This window comes from Mixophyes fleayi, chromosome 2 (assembly GCF_038048845.1).
Source record: "Mixophyes fleayi isolate aMixFle1 chromosome 2, aMixFle1.hap1, whole genome shotgun sequence".
In the NCBI taxonomy this organism is placed as follows: domain Eukaryota; kingdom Metazoa; phylum Chordata; class Amphibia; order Anura; family Limnodynastidae; genus Mixophyes; species Mixophyes fleayi.
In genome coordinates this window covers 29252122-29273900 of record NC_134403.1, presented here as the reverse complement: position 1 = coordinate 29273900, position 21779 = coordinate 29252122, and the positions used below count along the sequence as shown (strand labels likewise).

At 40.0% G+C, this 21779-nt stretch overlaps 1 protein-coding gene across 1 annotated transcript in view; it reads right to left on the bottom strand.

The window, feature by feature from the left end:
* The window catches only part of LOC142140816 (high affinity choline transporter 1-like), a 60594-nt gene extending 49119 nt beyond the window's left edge, over nt 1-11475 (bottom strand). The window contains exons 1-2 of the mRNA XM_075198736.1: nt 10938-11475; nt 2307-2420 (exon numbers count right to left, since the gene is read on the bottom strand). Coding sequence (XP_075054837.1) covers nt 2307-2420; nt 10938-11115 — 292 coding nt within the window. The 5' untranslated portion in view covers nt 11116-11475. The remainder of the gene's footprint in view (nt 1-2306; nt 2421-10937) is intronic.
* Between the last annotated feature and the right edge of the window lie 10304 nt (nt 11476-21779).

The following is a 21779-nucleotide window of genomic DNA, read 5'->3' as shown; positions in this document are numbered from 1 at the left end:
ATATATATATATATATATATATATATATATATATATATATATTTATATATATATATATATATATAGTGGTCAATGTGGAAATTTAGAAGTGGCGGAGTTATAGGTGCTGTCAATTAACTTCTGGGCCACATGATGGTCATCCATTCTTGTCTAATCAATGTTTGGAGTTTGGCAGAATTTGTGGGTTTTTGTTTGTCCACCCGCCTCTTGAGGATTGACCGCAAGTTCTCAATGGGTTTAAGGTCTGGGGAGTTTCCTGGCCATGGACCCAAAAATTCGATGTTTTGATCCCCGAGCCAGTTAGTTATCACATTTGCCTTATGGCAAAGTGCTCCATCATGCTGGAAAAGGCATTGTTCATCACCAGACTGTTCTTGGATGGTTGGGAGGAGTTTCTCTTGGAGGAGGTTTTGGTGCCATTCTTTATTCATGGTTGTGTTCGTAGGCAAAATTGTGAGTAAGCCTTGCATTGCTGTTGTAAAGCGGACACATCTGCTACTCATTCAGACCTGGACACATCTTCAACTCTGAATGCGGTCTATATACGCATACACTTGCATGCAACTTTTTCAATCGCATGTTACACCTAAGCTTGCGTTCACTTTGAATGAAGCTTTATGTGTACTAGTACCAGTGGTTGAAGTGGAAATTTAGAAGTGGCGGCATGAAAAATGTAATGAGAATGTAAGTAGTGGAATTTGATAGCTTTACAATGAAGGCAGCAGGAGAAGTGGCGGTAGCGTTATGGCATACCACCATTACACCCCCACTTCCACCACTGACTAGTACTATATTAAGGTCTAGGGAAGATCTCGAGATACCATTGCTACATGTTTTATCATGGAACTAATTCATAACATTGAATGTTGCCTGATTATATCTGACAAATAAGCAGACTGATCAGGTGAGAACAATTGCTGTCTCTAGAACACTCAGGTATGTTTCACAGCTTGTACAGTGCATCCACATTGGGTTCCTTTGGTTCTTTATTCTCTGTTGTTGCAGTTTTGGCGCTTCCAGCAGGAAACAGATGTAGGATTTTGTGGAACATCCACGTCTTCCTTTCACACCTCACTTTCAGGGGATGGGAAGGGTGGTATTAAAAGAAGACCATTTGTTTCTTAAACTGATAGGGGCAAGGCCTATGACGATGCTAAATTTATTATAATGCACTGGCCCACTGAGTGTTCAATGAAGTCGACAGTGCTTGAAGACGTGATTTTGCCATAACGGCATGTCCTTACCCACCTTGCAGGCAGGACGTTGCCTGCATTGCTCTGAGTCCTGTAGAGAGTAGGCAACTATGGGACAATTGGAGATAAATTAAAAAGAGACTGCTTGACAACTCATGCTATGTGCATTTTAGTATATTTCTATTTGTAAAGGGCCATTTACACTAAAGAAAGTGGAGTAAAGGCAAAATAAATTCATTAAAAACATGCTTTAAGTGGAGGCAGCCATTTATTTGGCTGGACTAATATTCATGAAAATCCAGCCAAGCAATTCACTAGTGGCTAGTGACATTACTAAGACATGATGTACCATTCCCCTAGGAATTAGTGAGCAACGTCACCGATACACTTTGCCTTTCATGCCTCAGTTGTGTCACCAGTTAGCATCAAACTTTTTTGTCGTCAAAGTTTTCGTTTTGTTTGTGATGCTGTATTGAGAGCTTATGTAAACATGATGTGTACCGTCACTTATAGAACTGTTCTCATGTTAATAGATTTGAGAAACAGGCACAAAAGTTTTCCAGTGAACATCTTCTAAGATATATGCCCTTAAACCTTGATTGGCTAATTTATATTTTCTGCCCCCAGGTACCCTCAACAACAATAGACACTCTGCAGTAGCTAAATAAACTATATTACACATCTGGACGTACAGCTTGTCTCCTAGCTTGAAATTGTTTTTCTTTATATGGAATGGAATCTGCTTTGAAGAAGGAGACAAGGGTGGATGGGTTTTTTTGGCATCTCTGCGAGTTTAACTTTGTTTGAATTTGCTTCACTATTTTCCATGCAGAAATCTTCATAATGCTAACAATTAAATCATGTTGTGAATAAAGTGATAGTCTGTAAATTGCTTCATTCCCACTGACTCCCTATAGATTAGCATTTCTGGAAGTAATACATAGCACTTGAAGTAAGGGCAATGTTTTTTTTAAAAAAAAAATGCAACAAAAAACACATAATTAATAAAAACACACATTATGTGCCTCCTATTTAGCTCTATACCACAGTATTCACATACATATAAACTAAATGTTATAAAAAGTATTAAAAAACAATAGAAGCTCAGCTCACCGATAATAAAAGTTGCTGCAAATCCTAATGGCGCATGAACCCACGCAAGACCTCTCGAGGGAAGATAAACAATCTCTGCAGTACCATTGATGTAGGCGCCTCCGACCCAGGTCGCTATGCCATGCAAAACAAAAAGAGAATTGGATTCACTCATTGCAGTAAAATCACATTCAATCACATCAAACGTATGAATTAAGTTGGGAAAAAAGGAAGAAAGCTTATAGCCACTATTTGAGATTAATAGATGTAAAATACGGTGTATAGAATAGTATATCTGAGCTTATGTCTTTTTCCCAGTTTCATGAAGTTGCCGTGTTAGAAGGGAGGTGCTTCTCTATCTATTTGTCTATGTATCTCAGTGGTGAAAGTGGGCTGGTATATGGTGGTATACCATAACACCACTTCTCCTACTGCCTTCATTGTAAAACTATCAAACTCTATTTACTTATATTGCCATTACATGTTTCATAATGCCACTTCTAAATGTCCACTTTAACTACTGATGTATCTTACATCTCTGTATATATCTATTTATCTCATAGATTGATAGATAGATCTATCCACTAATTCCGCAGCGCTGTACAGAGAACTCACTCACATCATTCCCTGCCCTATTGGGGCTTACAGTCTAAACTCCCTAACACACACAGAAAGACTAGGGTCAATTTGTTAGCAGCCAATTAACCTACCAGTATGTTTTTGGAGTGTGGGAGGAAACCGGAGCACCCGGAGAAAACCCATGCAAACACGGGGAGATCATACAAACTCCTCACAGATAAGGTCATGGTCGTGAATTGAACTCATGACCCCAGTGCTGTAAGGCAGAAATGCTAACCACTAAGTCACTGTGCTGCCCATTTAGTGTCTTCTGTTTTTTAATGTAGTGAGGTGCATCTCTATTTATTTATCTATGTATCTCATACCTAGACCTACAACAAACCAGTTAACTATTGAACTGTTTCAATCAGACCCGTTGTCAAAGATGTGTATAAAATCAAGCACCTAGCCCCGCAGTCTCCATTCGCAAATAATTGTGATACAAAATGGGTCGTTCTGAAGAGTTCAGTGACTTCAAGCGTGATACTGTGATATGATGCCACCTTTGCAATAAGGCGGTTTGTGAAATTTCATCCCTGCTGGATATTCCACGGTCAACTGTAAGTTGTAAGTGATATTATTAGATAGTGGAAGCATTTAGGAACAACAGCAACTCAGCCTCAAAGTGGAAAACCAGGTAAAATCACAGAGTGGGGTCAACGACTGCAAAAGTGCATGGTGCAAAAAAGTTGCCAACGCACTGCTGATTCCATAGCTGAAGAGTTTTGAACTTCCACTGGCATTAATGAAAGTACAAACCTGTGGGGTTAGAGCTTAATGGAATGGGTTCCATGGCCGAGCAGCTGCATGCAAGCCTCACATCACCAAGACTAATGCCACGGGTCTGATGGAGTGTTATTATTATTATTATTATTATTATTATTATTATTATAATTATTATTAATTTTTATTTATAGGGCACCACAAGGTATCCGTAGCGCCATACAGGGACAAACAAAATTACAATACAAAGGTGAGACAGCACAATGCAGTAAACAAAACGCACAGTAACTCAGTGAGCTCAAAGCACAGCTAGAGGTGCGGGGGAGGAGAGAGGGGAAGGTCCCGCATACGGCGGAGCCCAAGAGGGAGGGCACGGATGGCAGGGAAACCCCCAGAGTGGAGAGGAGGGAGCAAGAGGGAACTGGGAGAAGAAGGTCCTAGAGGAGGAGGGCAAGGTAGCTGGAGAGCAGAGTTAAAAGTGGTGAAGCAGGAGGAGAGATGACCCTGCTCAAAGGAGCGTACAATCTAAGGGGTGGGGTAGACAGACAGAGAGACACAAGGGAGGGAGAGAAGGAGGATAACGGAAGGGGAAGAGGCAGAAGATCAGAGTGTTGTAAAGCTGACACTGGACTGTAGAACAGTGGAAACCAGTTCTGTGGAGTGGCGAATCACGCTTCTCTGTTTGGCAGTCAGATGGGCGAGTCTGGGTTTGGCGGATGCCGAGAGAACGTTACCTGCCAACTGTGAAGTTTGGTGGAGGAGGGATAATGATATGAGGCTGACCTCAACGCTATTGAACACCTTTGGGATAAACTGGAATGGAGATTGTGAGCCAGGCCTTCTCATCAGTGTCTGACCTCATTAATGCTCTAAAGAATGAATGGGCACAAATTCCCACATAAACACTCCAACATCTTGTGGAAAGCCTTCCAAGAAGAGTGGAAGCTGTTATTGCTATTATTATTATTATTATTATTATTATTATTATTATTATTATTAAAGGGGGACCAACTTCATATTAAAGTATATATATTTGAATACAATGTCATTACAGTCCCTGCTGGTGTAATGGTCAGGTGTCTTATCTGTCTATCTATCTATCTATCTATCTCATACTTGGCAACTTTTAAAAACTGTCCTCTCGGAGACCGCGGCATTCAATGAGGTGGGGACTTAATGGCGCAATCGCGTCATTAAATTCAGCCTCCACAAATGTCCAGGAGGCTGCCTACTCTTCCGGGAGCCTCATGGAAATCTCATATCACTCTATCTATCTATCTCATATCTATCTATTTATCTGTCTATTTATCTATCTGTCTATATATGTCATATCTATCTATTCATTCGTAACAAACTGCCTGCTCTCATGACCTTTTCAACTCCATCTTTCTTAACTTCCTTGCTATCACCAAAACCTGGCTCTCTTCTACTGTCACTGCTTCCCCCACCAGTCTCTCATATGGGGGCATTTCCTTCACTCACTCCACCAGCCCGGATGACCATCCCCGAGGTGGAGTGAGCCTTATCCTATTTCCTAACTGCACATTTAGGGTCATTCATACTGTACCTTTGCTATCTTCCTCCTCCTTTGAAGTCCACTCTGTTCGCCTCCTCTCTCCCAGCCACCTCTGTGTCTACCGCCCCCCCTGGCCCAACCTCCCTTTTTCCTGACAACTACAGAGCCTGGCTTTCCCACTACCTTTCCTATGACCTCCCCTCCATCATACTTGGAGATTTTAACATTCCTATTGATAACCCCTCTGACCCTCCCACCACCAAACTTCTTGCCCTTTCTTCTTCCCTTAGCCTCACTCAGTGGACCTCATCGCCCACCCACTGCCTTGGTCACTCCATTGGCCTCGTCTTCTCTCATCTATGTTCTCTCTCTGACTTCTCCAACTCTCTCTTCACACTATTTGACCACCATCTCCTCTCCTTCACTCTGTCTTCCTCCTCTGCTCTCCCCTGCCTAAAACTACCCTCACTAGATGCAATCTTGACACTCTTGAGCCTAATTTTTCCTTCTCTCTTGAAATTATCCTCTCCTCTCTTTCCTCCCTGGTCTGCCCTGACCAGATGACCTCTCTCTATAACCATTTCCTCAACGCTGCCATTGATGCTATCGACCCCGCCTCTTGTGTCTGCCATCGCCACTTAATTCCTCTACCCTTGCACTCCAAACTCACCCGCTTCCTTCAGAAGTGCATTCACGCTGCTATATACCTCTGGAGGAAATCCCAATCCCTGGCTGAGTTCCGTCATTTTAAATTTATCCACTCTTTCTACTGTTACGTCCTCTCCATCGCTAAACAATCTTTCTTTAGGTCCCTCATTTCTGCTTAGTCCTCACATCCCCGCCAACTCTTTGCTATGTTCAACTCTCTCCTCACAGCCCATCTCCCATCCCGCTCCCCCTCTCTGCTACTGACTTTGCCTTCTTTTTCTCCTCTGAAATTGAGGCCATCAGGCTCAACATCTCGTCCTCCCTTCCCTCTGCTGCCACCCTCTTCGCTCCACCTTCCACCAATAACTAACTCTGGTGTCCTTCCGCGGAACTTCAGGTGAAGTAGTCCACTCCCTCATTCTTTCATCTCTCCCGTCTTCCTGCAACCTGGATCCTATCCCTTCTCACCTCATTCGCTCCCTCTCCCCCACTGTCTGCTCATGCCTGGCAGACCAATCTGTTACTCTCCCTTACATTGTCCCCTGCTCCTTTAAACACGCCCTTATCTCTCCCATTCTCAAAAAAACAATCTTAATCCCACCTCACTCGATAACTACTGCCCATTTCACTTCTCCTCTATGCTTCTAAATTACTTGAGTGGGTTGTCTACAACCGCATCACCAGACACCTCTCAGACAATTCTCTCCTGGAACCTCTCCAATCCAGTTTTCACCCCCTCCACTCTATCAAAACCATCTTAGCCAAAATTACTAATGATCTCCTATCTGCCAAATCCAGGGGTCCCTTCTCCCTGCTCATCCTCCTGGACCTCTCCACAACCATTGACACTGTTAACCACCCCCTCCTGTTGCAAACCCTTCTCTCTCAGCCTCTCTGGCTCTGTCCTAGGTTGGTTCTCCACTTATCTTGCTAACCACTCCTTCTCTGTTTCCACGTCTTGTTCATCCTCCCCACCCCCCTCTGCCTTCCATGTAGGAGTCCCTCAGGGCTCTGTTCCTTTCATTTCTCAGCATGCCACCAAAACCATCATCCATGCACTCATCATTTCCCATCTTGATTATTGTAGTCTTCTCCCCAGCAGCCTCCCCTGTTCTCACCTCGTCCCCCTTCGTTCTATAATTAACGTGGCCCGAGACTCATCTTCCTTTCATTTCATACTTCTTCTGCCTCTCCTCTCTGCCTTGCCTTACACTGGCCCCCCTTCCCCTACAGAATTCTTTTCAAATGCCTCACCATCACCTACAAGGGCCTCTCCCACATATTTGCCCTTTATATCTCCAATCTCCTCTCCGTCCACACTCCCTCCCGCTCACTGCACCCAGCTAATGACCATCGCCTCTCCTCCTCCTTAATCACCTCCTCCCATTGCTGAATCCAAAATTTCTCCCGAGCTACCCGTCTCCACTGGAACGACCTCCCACATTCCACCTGACTGTCCCCTAATGTGCGCTCCTTCAAACGGACACTTAAAACTCACTTGCTCCTCCTGCTCTTGATCCCCTCTTCTGACATCCTCTGTGTCTGCTGTCTGTTTGCCCTCCTGCTCTTACAAGTAGGGCCCTCCTCCCCCCTGTCTTTATACCAGTTCTTCTGCTCCAACTTCTCTATAATTGCTATCGCTGGAGCTTCTGGAGTCTTGGTTTACTCGGTTTTATGTATCTCATATCTATCTATCTCTTATACCTATATCCTATCTTTCTATTCCATATTTATCTATCTAATATCTATCTGGAATATTTTACTTATGACCTATCTATCTTTCTCTCATATTTATCTCTCTATCCCATATTTATCTATCTAATATCTATCTACATATCTGGAATATTTTGCTTATGATCGATTAACCTATCTATCTATCTATCTATCTATTTATCTATCTTTCTCTCATATTTATATCTATCTCTCTATCCCATATTTATCTATTATCTAATATCTAACTATATATCTCTATCTGGAATATTTTACTTATGGTCGATCTATCTATCTATGTTTCTCTAATATCTATATCTATCTCTCTATCCCATATGTATCTATCTAATATATATCTATATAGATATCTAGAATATTTTACTTATGCTCTATCTATCTATCTATCATATATATATATATATATATATATATATATATATATATATATATATATATATATATATATATATATATAGCTATCTCTATATCCCATATTTATCTATCTAATATCTATCTATATATCTATCTGGAATATTTTACTTATGATCTATCTATCTATCTATCTATCTATCTATCTATCTATCTATCTATCTATCCATCCATCTATCTAGCTAGCCATCTATCTAGCTATCTCTCTCTCATATCTATATCTATATCTCTATCCCATATTTATCTATCTATCTCAGGGGCGGATCTAGACTTTATGTTTAGGGGGGGCGATTTTGCATAATCACGCCCCTGCTTTGCTCTGATTGGCTGCCCTGCGTTAAACCCTGCCTTCTGCCCGTGATTGGCCCCGCCCCTCCCGTTGTGATCGCCGGCTGGGACCACTCTGATTGGCTGGCCCACATTTAGCCCCGCCCCCCGCTCGCGCTTAGCCCCGCATCTCCCATTTTGATCGGCGGTTGGGACCTAGCTTTTGCTGCTAGGGGGGGCGAATGCCCCGTTCAGCCCCCCCTGGATCCGCCACTGATCTATCTATATATCTATCTGGAATCTTTTACTTATGATCAATCTATCTTTCTATCTATATATTTCTCTTATATCTATATCTATCTCTCTATCCCATATTTATCTAATACCTATTAGAGATGAGCGGGCTCGGATTCCGCTAATCCGAGCCCACCCGAACAGTGCGGATCCGAACGGGACCCGAGCACTGTTCGGATATTTCCGGCGGGCAAAAAATTGAAAACGAGGCTCTGTCGTCCAAGTCTCGCGTTGAATCTCGCGAGGGGTGGGAGGGAGGGCTCAGACCAATTCCATCTTGTACCTCTTTTTTTGGCATTATGTGCTCAAGCTACCTCGGTGCAACCTTTTGGCCTAAAAACAATATTGTGAGGTGTTCAGAATAGACTGGAAATTAGTGGAAATGATTGTTATTGAGGTTAATAATAGCGTAGGAGTGGGGAAAAAAAACACAAAACTGGTTTTTAGCAATTTTTATGTTTTTTTCAAAATAAATCCGAATCCAAAACCTTAAATCGGAACCAAAACCTTTCGTCAGGTGTTTTGCGAAACAAATCCGAACCCAAAACTTTAAACAAATCCGAATCCAAAACACAAAACACGAGACACCAAAAGTGGCCGGTGCACATCCCTAATATCTATCTATATATCTATCTGGAATATTTTACTTATGATCTATCTATCTTTCTATCTATCCATCCATCCAGATTGGGTGTATGTTGTCATAAATGCTTAACTGACTAAAAATCTGTCTTTTTAGCCTATATCAGATCTCAGACCTGCAGTGAGTTTAATGATTGCTACCTTTAGAAAATCTACATTTAGTGGTCCTCTAGTGTTACGTGCAGTATATTACATCTTTTGAAAGTCAAACCAATAATGTTAGATCCTTCCAGGCATAGGACATTTGAACATTTTCCTTGTAGCATTGAAAAAGTTGTGTTTCAGATCTGGAATGAATGGAGGTATGTTTCCTTCAGCTTTGATCATTAATAGCATTTATATGTATGGGATTAAAAAATCTCACATAGGCATATACATGGCCAGGGACAAAAACTGAAACAAGGTTGATTAAAGTAATTGCACAATGAGGAAGAATCAGCTCAAGAGTATGGTAATGTGATTCATGCACATCCTCTCTAGTGGCAGCCAACATTTTCGGGTTGTCACTAAATTTCTTCATTCTAAACTCTCTGCTAAATTGTATGTAATTAAAGTTTATATTTTCAGACTAGGGATTCTTAATAAAGCTGCAGCCCCATGAAAAATTATGTGTTCAAACAAAATTCACTATGGAGACACAGACACTTGTCTTTTCTTTTTCCTTGTCTGTGTTCTTCAAGCGGCTACTAATGATTAGTTTGCTAAGTTTCACATAATTACCATGGCAACCACAGTCACATGTCATTTGTTGTACTAAGAGAACACACGGAAACACGGGGAGAAAATACAAACTCCACACAGATAAAACTATAGACGGGAATGACCCCAGTGTTGTGATGCTCACCATTAGGGGCTATATAATATGCTGGGCATTGGATATGTATAATATGCTGGTCAGTTAAGTCCACTATGCATAGAGGTTAGTTATTCTGTAGCATAGTATGCTAAATATGTACCTTTATGTACATTGTGCTACTATGTCTTATGCTATATATTGTGATTTTAAAAAAAATCAATCTGACAGTTTTTTAATCAAATATTATTATACCTTGTTTGAAATATTTCCATCTGACAGCACAATTGTCTATTTTGTCTATTTATATTAATAATATTTATAAATGTTATCGTCTGAGATTCCTGCCGTTATTTTAATATATAAAGTTAGATTATCATCTTAAATAGTTAGAAAGGTCTTGCACTGTTTGCTTATATATATATATATATATATATATATATATATATATATATATATGAGAAAGACTCTAATATTATAATATAAAAACCTTTAAAGTTTTTAAAGGTTTTTATATTATAATATTAGAGTATTTCTCTCATATATATATATATATATATATATATATATATATATATATATATATATACATATGTATATAAACAGTGCAAGACCTTTCTAACTATTTAAGATGATAATCTAACTTTAGAACTTTTCTCATTGTTCTTAGACCGTTTATAAACAATTTGCCACTTTAAACACAATCGTACAGTGAAATAGATTTAACCGTTTTAAAAAAATATATTTTCTCTATATTTACATCATCTTAGAAATAAGCCATGACACTTTAGTCATCTCATACTGTATATCCATTAAATTAACCACAATAAAGGAAGGTTAAAGTAATGGAAAGGTAAGGATATGTTTCTAAGTAGTGGAAATAAAGATTAGTTAACTGCTACAAATTATTTGAATAGGGGCAATGTTTTTCACTGTAAATACACATTTCTTTATAAGTTTTAACTTTTCAATTATTATTATTATTTTACACATTGTCATTTCATTAGCTTACCAGTGGTTGTGAAGAGTCCAACGAATAAATTTAGGTTTCTTCCACCAACAATGGCCACCTCAGTTTCTGTGTTGTTCCTCTCGTTCTTTTTGGCTTTCCAAGCAGCCCAGAGACCGGTCGCTAGGGTCATTGCATAGAAAATAATCACAGCTATCAAGCCAGGAACATTCAGTGCCATTATTTTAGCGAGTACAGCCAGAGCTATTGACTTCTAGTCTGGATAGACTGTGACAGGCATGTTACATTCACCGAAAAGTCTTACAGAAGAAAAGCCTTTGCATTTCCAAACACATGCCCAGCTGATCGGTATATTATGTCACCATATGCTTCAATAGTACTGGCTCAGCTTCTGTGATAGACCTCATGTACGTACGCCTGTAAAAGGAAAAACCAAAAAAAAAACTTTTTCTGTCCCTCCAACGATTTGCAAGCGGGGAGGTGTTTGGCTCTGTTCCCAGAGGCTTTATTCAGATGTCAGAGAAGATAGGAGTTTGTATGTTCCCTTTAGGGCCATCTCCTTCTTCTTTTATCATAGTTCCACTCACTTTTATTTGGAACATTTTGTGAAGTGTATGCACAACAGCTTCCAGGCATTAGTGCGCTACTTGTTAGAATTCACAACCACTGGGTCGCAACACGTTTTTCGGTGGCACAGTGCTAAACTGTTTCTGCCACAAGAATTTAGGTCAGAGAAAAAAAGAAAAAAAAAGATGACAATATCTATTGAGTATAATAATTGTTATTGGTGTTGTACCTTTTTCTTACACTTAGTGCACTAAAGCACTGCTCCCGGGCTTTCAATAATAATAAAGACAAATGTTATATTTTAACTGCTCAGTAAAAAAAAAAAATAGCTGAGGTTTTATCCAGCTTTCTCTTATCTTACCATTTCCAGGGACAATCTGTTGAGCAATGTGTGCATTCAAAGGGTCAGTAAACCTCACCCAACGTGACCTGGCGACTGAAATTTAATCATAATCCTATAGTATTGTAAGCAATACCCACCAGGCACAGAGTTACTGTAGCAAATTATTTACAGGAGAAAAATTTCTCCAAAATCTATCAATCTCCAGTATTAAAATGGTAAATGTCAAAAACAAATCCAATTTTGGGACTATTTGTACATAAGACGCTGTGCAAAAATTATGTATTTACCTTGGAACAGGGCAGTTTGTAGCGAGTAATCGTTTCCTCCGGGTGCTCCAGTTTCCTCCGCACACTCCAAAAACATACTGGTAGGTTAATTGGCTGCTATTAAATTGACCCTAATCTCTGTGTGTGTGTGTGTGTGTGTGTGTGTGTTAGGGGATTTAGACTGTGAGCTCCAATGGGGCAGGGACTGATGTGAGTGAGTTCTCTGTACAGCGCTGCGGAATTAGTGGCAGTATAACTGCAGTGAGTTTTGTAACTAAATAACTGCTGATGATGATGATGATGATGATGGAACTATATTAATATTCAAATTGTTAGTTCAAAAAGTAAAGGAGATGCTCTGCCAAACAAAAACATTGATGTTTTCTACTACTGTCACTGCTAAACAATTTAAGAAAGAGAGTGAGGATCCACAGGAACAATTACGCTCATAACAAGATGTTCACGCAAGATGAAGCTTCATTTAAGATACTTTGCATTCTCATTAATGTTGACGTTCAATAACAAATCTTTACATATAAAACAGTGTACCAGGCATATATATAGATAGTAATACATAACACAATACATTAAATTCTTTACTACTATGAATTTTTGACCTGTTTTATATAAAAAAAAATAATTGTGTGTGTGTGTGTGTGTGTGTGCCAGAATCCATTACAATTCCCACTACAACCCTTGTCATTACACACTACATAGCCCAGTATATACCATATGTTCTCACGTTATCTAATTCTGATGACATGGATTAAAACTCCTATCATGCATTGTTACACACAGCTCTACTTCAATTACTCCATTATTAATACAACTACAACTTCCATTCCATCTAACAACTGCTATCATGTTTTATGTAAACACCATAATATGCTATCTCACAACAAATTCTATCTAACAATATGCATCACAATGTCCTATATGTTTTCCAATCACTCAATATATCCCAGCATATATGTATTATTGCTGTCCTTATATTCCCATATGACACCCTTTGTTGTCTTAGTCCCTTGCAAAGTTTACCCCATATGCAGAGCCAGTAAATCCATGTGCAGCCCTTTACAGACTTTAAACAGTTAACACCAATATGCATATTATAACTCCATTATGCACAGTATAATTCCAATATGCGCATTGTAACTTCAACATAGGCGCTGCTTCCCAAAGCAGATCCTGCTAACGCCTATGTGCCATGAACCCCTTTAAGCATGAAGCCCTGTGTACCATTAAACCCTGTATGACATTAAGCCCTGTGTAATTCACCCAGTCCTTGCTTGTTTTGTCCTCTTTTCCTCGGATCCTGATTCTGTACTGCGCTACTGCCTGTGTACCAGATTCCGGCCTGTTAGACTTTCCTTCTGCATACTGATTTTGTACCTTCAGACAACGAGACAATCATTACATGGTGGTAGCTCTCACCTTTCGTTCTCCGGACATGCATTTTTCCAGATGCCCCAAACAATCTGAAAGGGGATTCATCAGAGAAAATAGCTTTACCCCAGTCCTCAGCAATCCAAACCCTGTACCTTTTGCAGAATATCAGTTAGTCCCTGATGTTCTTCCTGGAGAGAAGGGACTTCTTTACTGGCTTTCTTGAAACCAGGTCATCCTCCAAAAGTCTTCGCCTTACTTTGCGTGCAGATGCACTCACACCTGCCTGCTGCCATTCCTGAGCAAGTTCTGCACTGGTGGTGCCCAGATCCTGCTGCTGAATCAACTGTAGGAGATGGTCCTGGCGCTTGCTGGACGCTCTTGGGCGCCCTGAAGCCTTCTTCACAACTATTGAACCTCTCCCCTTGAAGTTCTTGATGATCCAATAAATGGTTGATTTAGGTGCAATCTTACGAGGAGCAATATCCTTGCCTGTCAAGCCCTTTTTGTGCAAAGCAATGATGACTGCATGTGTTTCCTTGCAGATAACCATGGTTAACAGAGGAAGAATAATGATTTCAAGAACCATTTGAAGGGTCCAGTCTGTTATTCTAACTCAATCAGCATGACAGAGTGATCTCCATCCTTGTCCTCGTCAACACTCTCAACTGTGTTAGCGAGAGAATCACTGACCTGATGTCAGCTGGTCCTTTTGTGGCAGGGCTGAAATGCAGTGGAAATGTTGTTTTTGGGATAAAGTTCATTGTCATGGCAAAGAGGGACTTTGTAATTAATTGCAATTCATCTGATCACTCTTCATGATATTCTGGAGTATATGCAAATTGGCATCATAAAAACTGAGGCAGCAGACCTTGTGAAAAATTAATATTTGTGTCATTCTCAAAACTTTTGGCCATGACTATACATAATGCGTGACTTGAGGGCAAGTGTTAACATTTAGGGCATTAGCTCGATTTGGAAATGCCCTCAGTTCCTCATAATGATGCTGTCTGACAGAGTACACCAGGATAATCAGCATGTTAGATTCCACTAACATATTTCTTTCCTAGGTAAAAATAAATATGTCTGATTTTCCCTCAGGTGACAGATACAGATACCTCCATATATCACCTGTACAGATGGGCAAAATGGTATTGTTGACAGTCTATGAAATTCATCAATTGAGCACTGGGGAGAGGTGAATATGTTTCAGAAACATTTTTTTTAAATGTAATAATCAGTGATCACATGGCCTCATATTTGAATAACTCCTCCTTCTATTATGTATCATTTGCATTTTATGCAACTCCTCCTTCTATTATGTATCATTTGCATTTAATGTACAGCAGTGACTCTGCTGCAGCTTATTTTCAACTTTGTACCTCTACTTGCATTAACCATTTACAGCAGTGATGGACAACCTGATACACTACAAGGCCCAAATGATGCAGCCCTCTAACCTCCAAAGGGTTTCACATTACTCTTAATCTCAGTAATAAGACAAAACAGTAAATTTAATCAAATAAAGAGACATCTAAGTGTTACGAGCTACAACAAATAAATCAGACAAATCAGGAAGATGCTGGGGGCCGCAGGTGTAGACTTGGTGGGTCGTATGTGGCCCTAGGGTTGCCTGTTGCCCAAAACTGATTTACAGCAAAAGGCGAAAAAAATGTAATGCTGTGTATGGGCTACACGAAAAAGTGGTAGAATAAAAGACAGTCAAGGGCAGAGAGTTGGAAGGCTATTTTGTCTGCTTGTACCCATTCCTAGAGAGATATAATAAAATAGTAACAGGTAGCACTGGACAGCTGCCTATCTCTCTCCCTTTGTCCCATTTTCTCTGCCATGCAATACAGAAAGGATTTACAGGCCCTGTATTTACCTAACACACATTCAATTTTAAATTCCAAAATACATAAGTAAATATATTATTTAAAAAATGGAGGACAGTCTTAAAAGTGTTCTCTATTTTGCATGCTAGAGAAAAGGTATAAGGTCATGGATTTCTGATTTGACATTAGCCCTTATGCGCAATGGGGTATTGCACAAAATATGCTTAGCGCATCATTTATCACAAATAACAAATTTAATTGTGCCACAGATATGACAGCCCTATGCTCCCCCAATTTTTCAGGTTACTTAATATCTTAATGATGGTCATATGCACATTTCATGTTGAGAAATCAGATAAGCTTCAATTTAAATTGGTGGAATAAAAGAGGAAACTACACAGTACTCTGACTTGACCTTGCACCACTGAACCTTAGACGTAGCTTAACCAGAAAGTGCAAGGTGTTTACCTAAGTGTTGTCTGGGTGAAAAAGCAGAAGTGATAGTGTAAAAAAACTGAACCTCTCTGTCCTAAACCCCACTGCCTCAAATCACTGTCTTTATTTTGCTTTACTACACAAATAAAGAAGGAAACCTCACATTCATTTAAAATTACTTAGAGACAAAGCCTCCCGTCTTAGTGCTAAAAGATACATGTGCAGAATAGCAATTAATCCAAAGAATGAGCAGCTTTCTAATGAATGAAACACAAAAAAACCCCACTAAAACAACCTCTAAAAATTACAAAAACATGACTTTATTATCGGGCTCAGACAATCCTGCTGTGGTGGATAGCAGGGGTAGAAGAATTATCGTCTTTAGGCATTTACTAATTGTAGTATAGTGCAAACTTCTGCCAGCAATTAAGAGTTGCTTTTTCACTTTCTGTTCACAGAAGGACTCGCAGCACAAAAATCCTTTTGTACAAAACCAGATCCACATTGCATTTAGGAGCCAAACAGTCCTTACACTGTTTGTTTGGCCTCCTGCCATATTGAACACAAATCTTTGCTATACAAGTGTTCCTTGACAAGAATAAACTTGTAGCAATTGCTTCTGGCAAAAAAAAACATGAAAAACATGTGTTTACTATAAGGAATAACTTTTTTGTGACATGTTCATGTAAAATATATTATATAGATAGATATAGATATTTACATATACCGATCAGCCACAATATGAAAACCAAGTGCCTAATATTCTGTAGGTTCCCCCTTGTGCCGTCAAAACAGCTTTGTCCCATCGAGCATGAGCTCTACAAAGAAGAGAAGGGAATGACCCTCAAACAACGCGTTCTATACAATACAGCCGCAGTATATCACAGTTACCACTGTACTCTTATATAACCAAAAGCAAAGATGATATTTGTACCACAGGCGCAAGATGTATCCCCCACAGAGAAACAAATACACATGCAAATAAACTTTGTAGTTCTTATACGTGTGTTCAGTTGATTCTTGTTTTCATCGAGATTTTCACATAATCCTTTTCATGAGTTCTTTAATGCGCTGGTCCTTCCAAATATTTCAGGATACAAGGATTTCATAAACAGGATATGAACAGACAGAAGAGTAATATAGTGTAGTATTCAATAATAATTTCAGACTTCTACATGTTCTAGTAAGCCCAAATTCATCCATATGGGTGTTTCTAATAAATTAATTACCACCATGTGGAGAGGAATTTTCAGGGTTAATAACCCCTAAGGGAATGTGCTTACTTTTATACCGGAGATAGATCCTAAATCACCATCACAGGATCTTGACACACGATATCTCTCCAACATATAGGTGACATAAAAAAAGAGGATAGAGGACAAAATCTAGGGTGATATCCTCACAAACATGAGGACCACTGAAGGTATTCTGTGGTATCTGGTACCAAGACATTAGCAGCAGATCGTGGGGGCCTCCATGGCTCGGATTTGTTTTTCCTGCACATCCTACAGATGCTCGATTGGATTGAGATCTGGGGAAGGTCAAGTCAACACCTTGAACTCTTTGTCATGTTTCTCAACCATCCCAGAACAATTCTTGCAGTGTGGCAGAGCACATTATCTGCTAAAAGAGGCCATGGCCTGAGTATACTTGGTCTGCAACAATGTTTAGGTAACTGGTATGGGTCAAAGTAATATCCACATGAATGCCAGGACCCATGGTTTCCCACCAGAACAGTGCCCAGACCATCACACTACCTCCACCAACTTGCCTTCTTCCATAGTTAATCCTGATGCCATCTCTTCTCCATGTAAATGATGCACACTCACCCAGCTGTGTACATGATGTAACAGAAAACGCGATTCATCAGACCAGGTCACCTTCTTCCATTGCTTCATTGTCCAGTTCTGGCAATCACGTGTCTGTTGCAGGTGCTTTTGGCGGTGGACAGGGGTCAGCATGGGCACCCTGACCTGTCTGCAGTTAGATACTCAGCAAACTGAGATGTTCTGTGTGTTCGGACACCATTCTAACATAGCCAGCAGTAACTTTTTCAGTAATTTGTGTTACAGTAGCTCTTCTGTGGAATTGGACCGCACAAGCCCTACAGAACCTCTTCACTGTTAGGTAGGCTCCGGGTCAGTAAAACCTGTGTAGAACATGTTCCCTTTTCTCTCTTTCCCTAAGTGTCTGACACCCACCTCTGTGTGCAACTTCCAACACTAGGGGTACATGAACCCTTGGAACCACTAACTGTTCTACTCTTCTACTCTTCACAGTAGCAATACGAAATGAAACATTTTTTTTTACAACATATGTTGGCACACAGCCTGCCGAGTTGGCAGGTTCTGCAACAACACCAACATGAGCCAACTTAAACGCTTTTCAACACACTGCTGTTTTGAGTCCCTCAACTCTTTCTCAAACCAGGAGATTTCTTCTCTAAAAGTTCTCTCCATGCGATCATACTCTGCCATGCCTACATAGTCTGACCCAGGTAACAACAGGCTTGCGCAGAAAGCATCAGATTCTTCAACTTTTCCATTCTGCAAAGTGCCATGCAATTATTCAAATTCACCCTGCTGGGAATCAATTTCAGTCCCACCTGTTCGTACATTTTCTTTCTGACACAATTTATTCTTTTTTTTGCCCATCTTGGAGTAAGAAAATTTAGGCTGGCAGCAAATTACTCTTGATTTCTATTTGCAGTTTTTTAAAGATCAAACTTTTCACTCTCAGCACTTTCCACAGGAAATTAGAAGGACAAACAGATGTTTAAGCCTGTACACACAGGTAAACAACAGACGTCTAAGAACCACACCCAACTCACAGTTCAGAGAACAAACAAAGTGTGGCACTACAATGCCCAGCTATTCTAAAACTTTTGGTTTGCTTTGCAAAACAACAGACACTGCACAGTTCCAGTAACATTGCTCATATATTTCTCTCCATAGAAAAGAAATGAGTTTTTTTGCTTTCTCAGCAATCCAGCAAATTCTTCTCTGTAACTGACAGCCTAATACACAGTTTGGTGTGTGACGTGGCAGTCAATATTTTCCACTCGCCACCTTTTGCGTCTGGAGGTTGGGTGGACAGCTGTGCATTGGCTATCCTTGGCGATCCCATGATGGCACCACTTGTAAAATGCGTGCAAACAGATGGCTCCTCACACAAATTTTCTGAAACACTTTGACATTTATTTTACTTGTCAGGATGGATAAACAGTCTTGGCAGTGTCTTCAGCAAACAAAATGAAACTTTCACAGCAATAAACATAATCCACTAGCTCTCAACTCTGGCTATAACAGTTAGGTTCCTAACTAGTCACTGGCCACTTGTTGACACCAGTCTCACACATAAAATGAACAACTCAGTCTTTTAACCCCCACCCAAACACTGCAAACCAATCACAGACAATAAATCATTAACACGCATATGGTACACCTGTGTGTTTGTGTGCGATGGGAAAGACTGTGTGGGAATTAACTCTGTATGCAGTTTTCTCTTGCAGACTTCCCAGGGCCTCACCTGTCCCTATGCAGGAGAGCTGTGGCAAATAGGCCTCATTGCTACAGTATATATATATATATATATATATATATATATATATATATATATGCTCGCACCCAGTTTACAGGACGATGCAAAAAAGTTTTTGGTCAGAAATAGAGGAGCATTTAGGGATTATAAGTGTTCCGCCTATGGGTCGAAACAAGGGTGGGGGGAATATGTGACAAAGTCATGGGATTAATGCTGAATTACAGAGATTTTTGTCCCAGGTCTCCTGCCTTGTATATGATAACAGCTGGGAGATTGTTTAGCTCTGTGAGGAAAAAATTCCCAGAGTATGTTCCACAGCAGACTAATTAAGAGTTGCACCTGTGTGGTGTCTACAAAAGGTTGCAACCCTGATCACTCTGTCTCTCAGACCTGGGGAGGAGGCTGGCTGCCTCCTGAGAGCACCTGCTAAGGGTGAGCAAATAACCTTTGTTTGGCGTTTAAGTCTGGGACACAAGGTCTCAGACTTGAGAGAGGGCCTCTAAGGAATGTTTAGTTAGTGCCGGACAGATAAGGCTTTTGTTTATGTTTTGCTTACTTGCACATGCTCAATAAAACTGTTTGAAGTCAGTTGTACCAGAAATCTTGCATTTTCGTGATTTATTGCCATCTACTCCAGGTGATGGTACCTGTTCCCCTGACTATCTTACAACATATATATATATATATATATATATATATATATATATATATATATATATCATCATCATCATCATCTATTTATATAACGCTACTAATTCCACAGCGCTGTACAGAGAACTCGCTCACATCAGTCCCTGCCCCAGCAGCTTACAATCTAAATTCCCTAACACACACACAGACAGACAGAGAGAGGCTAGGGTCAATTTGATAGTAGCCAATTAAACTGCTAGTATGTTTTTGGAGTGTGGGAGGAAACCGGAGCACCCAGAGGAAACTCATGCAAACCCGGGAAGAACATGCAAACTTCACACAGATAAGGCCATGGTTCGGAATCGAACTCATGACACCAGTGCTGTGAGGCAGAAGTGCTAACCACTAATCTGTTATTTTTTTGTTTAATATACAGTATGGGCAATGCTGTTTAGATATGAAGCATGTGTGCAAAAAAGAAATTAATTAGAAAACTCAACTTAGAAGTTCGAGTCTCTCAACTACTGTTTTTCAGAAATCTTTCCATGCATGCTAAGGCCCTATTTATAATCTCCAAGTCAGCACCTTTTGTTTAATTCTCTATGGGAAAGGTAGTATTCCTAGAATTAAAACCATTGTTTTTCTTTCAGGCTTTTTATGAACAATTACCTTTATTGAAAATGATTGATGTATTTATGCATTTTGTACAGTCTACCGCTGAGACCATTACAGTCGATTTTCAGTCTTTAATTCCTGAAACACAAACAGCACCAGCCCCACAGGGAGTCTCCAAGACTGGGCTCTAATTGACTTCTTGGCTCTTATTTGCTTGTACATGGCTTGTACTGCAGTTGAAGGGTAGCGCTGTATTAGTCTACTTCCCCATAGTTAGTGTAGAACAATGGTGGAGTTATATTCCAGGATACTGGACCTCATTAATATAATGCTCTATTAAAATTAGGAGTGGACCTAGGTATACAGACAGACAGAAAGAAAAATCTAAAGAGATACAGTGTGTAAAAGTGTAAACGTCACATTAAAAATCCAACCTCCTACCAGTTCAGAGCCCAGCCTGCCAGGAAATAAAACATCTTTCTTTTTTCTGCTAAAACACTGCTGAGTTTGGCCTCATTTGAAAATTAAATTACTCAAAGCTTTGGTTTAGAGTAGGCAAAATGGGCCTGATTCATGTTCGTAAGTAAGTCCCTCTGCGTACCATATCTTGCGTGATACAGACCTTACACCAATGAACGCAATTGCACGCACTTCATGTCCGAGCACAAATGACACTTACGACTTCCAACAACCTGCAGTGTGGAACAGGGAAGGGAAGAGATGGACGAACGTAGTCAATGTACAGTAAGGGCGTGGCTAGGGCGTGCCAAAGCAGAAGTGGACAATTTTATGTCCTGGGTTTCTCTAAAGTACGGTTTTCTTTAGCAGTATCATTTGCACCAGCTACAGAGCAGGAGTAAGTGCAGACTGATAGTGATGACTGACACTGTATAGTTTTTTGTATTTAAAAACTACATGTATGTATGTCATTTATATGCAAACGAGAATATAAAAATGCATTGTATGTACAGTACGCATTAAGAACATTCTGATTTATGTATTAAATGTAGAGATGTTTACTGACACCGTGTTTTGGTTTTGGTTTTGGCAAAACCGCCCACGCGTGTTTTGGTTTTGAATCCCGATTTGTTTCTAAAATCCCTAATTTTTTTGCTAAAACCACATAATTTGGCTCTTTTTATCCCTACATTATTATTAACCTCAATAACATTAATTTCCAATAATTTCCAGTCAATTTTTCTCAAGTGACAAAAACACTGTTACCCCTCCTGGTTCTGTATGAGCAATGGCACTGGAGACTGGAGAG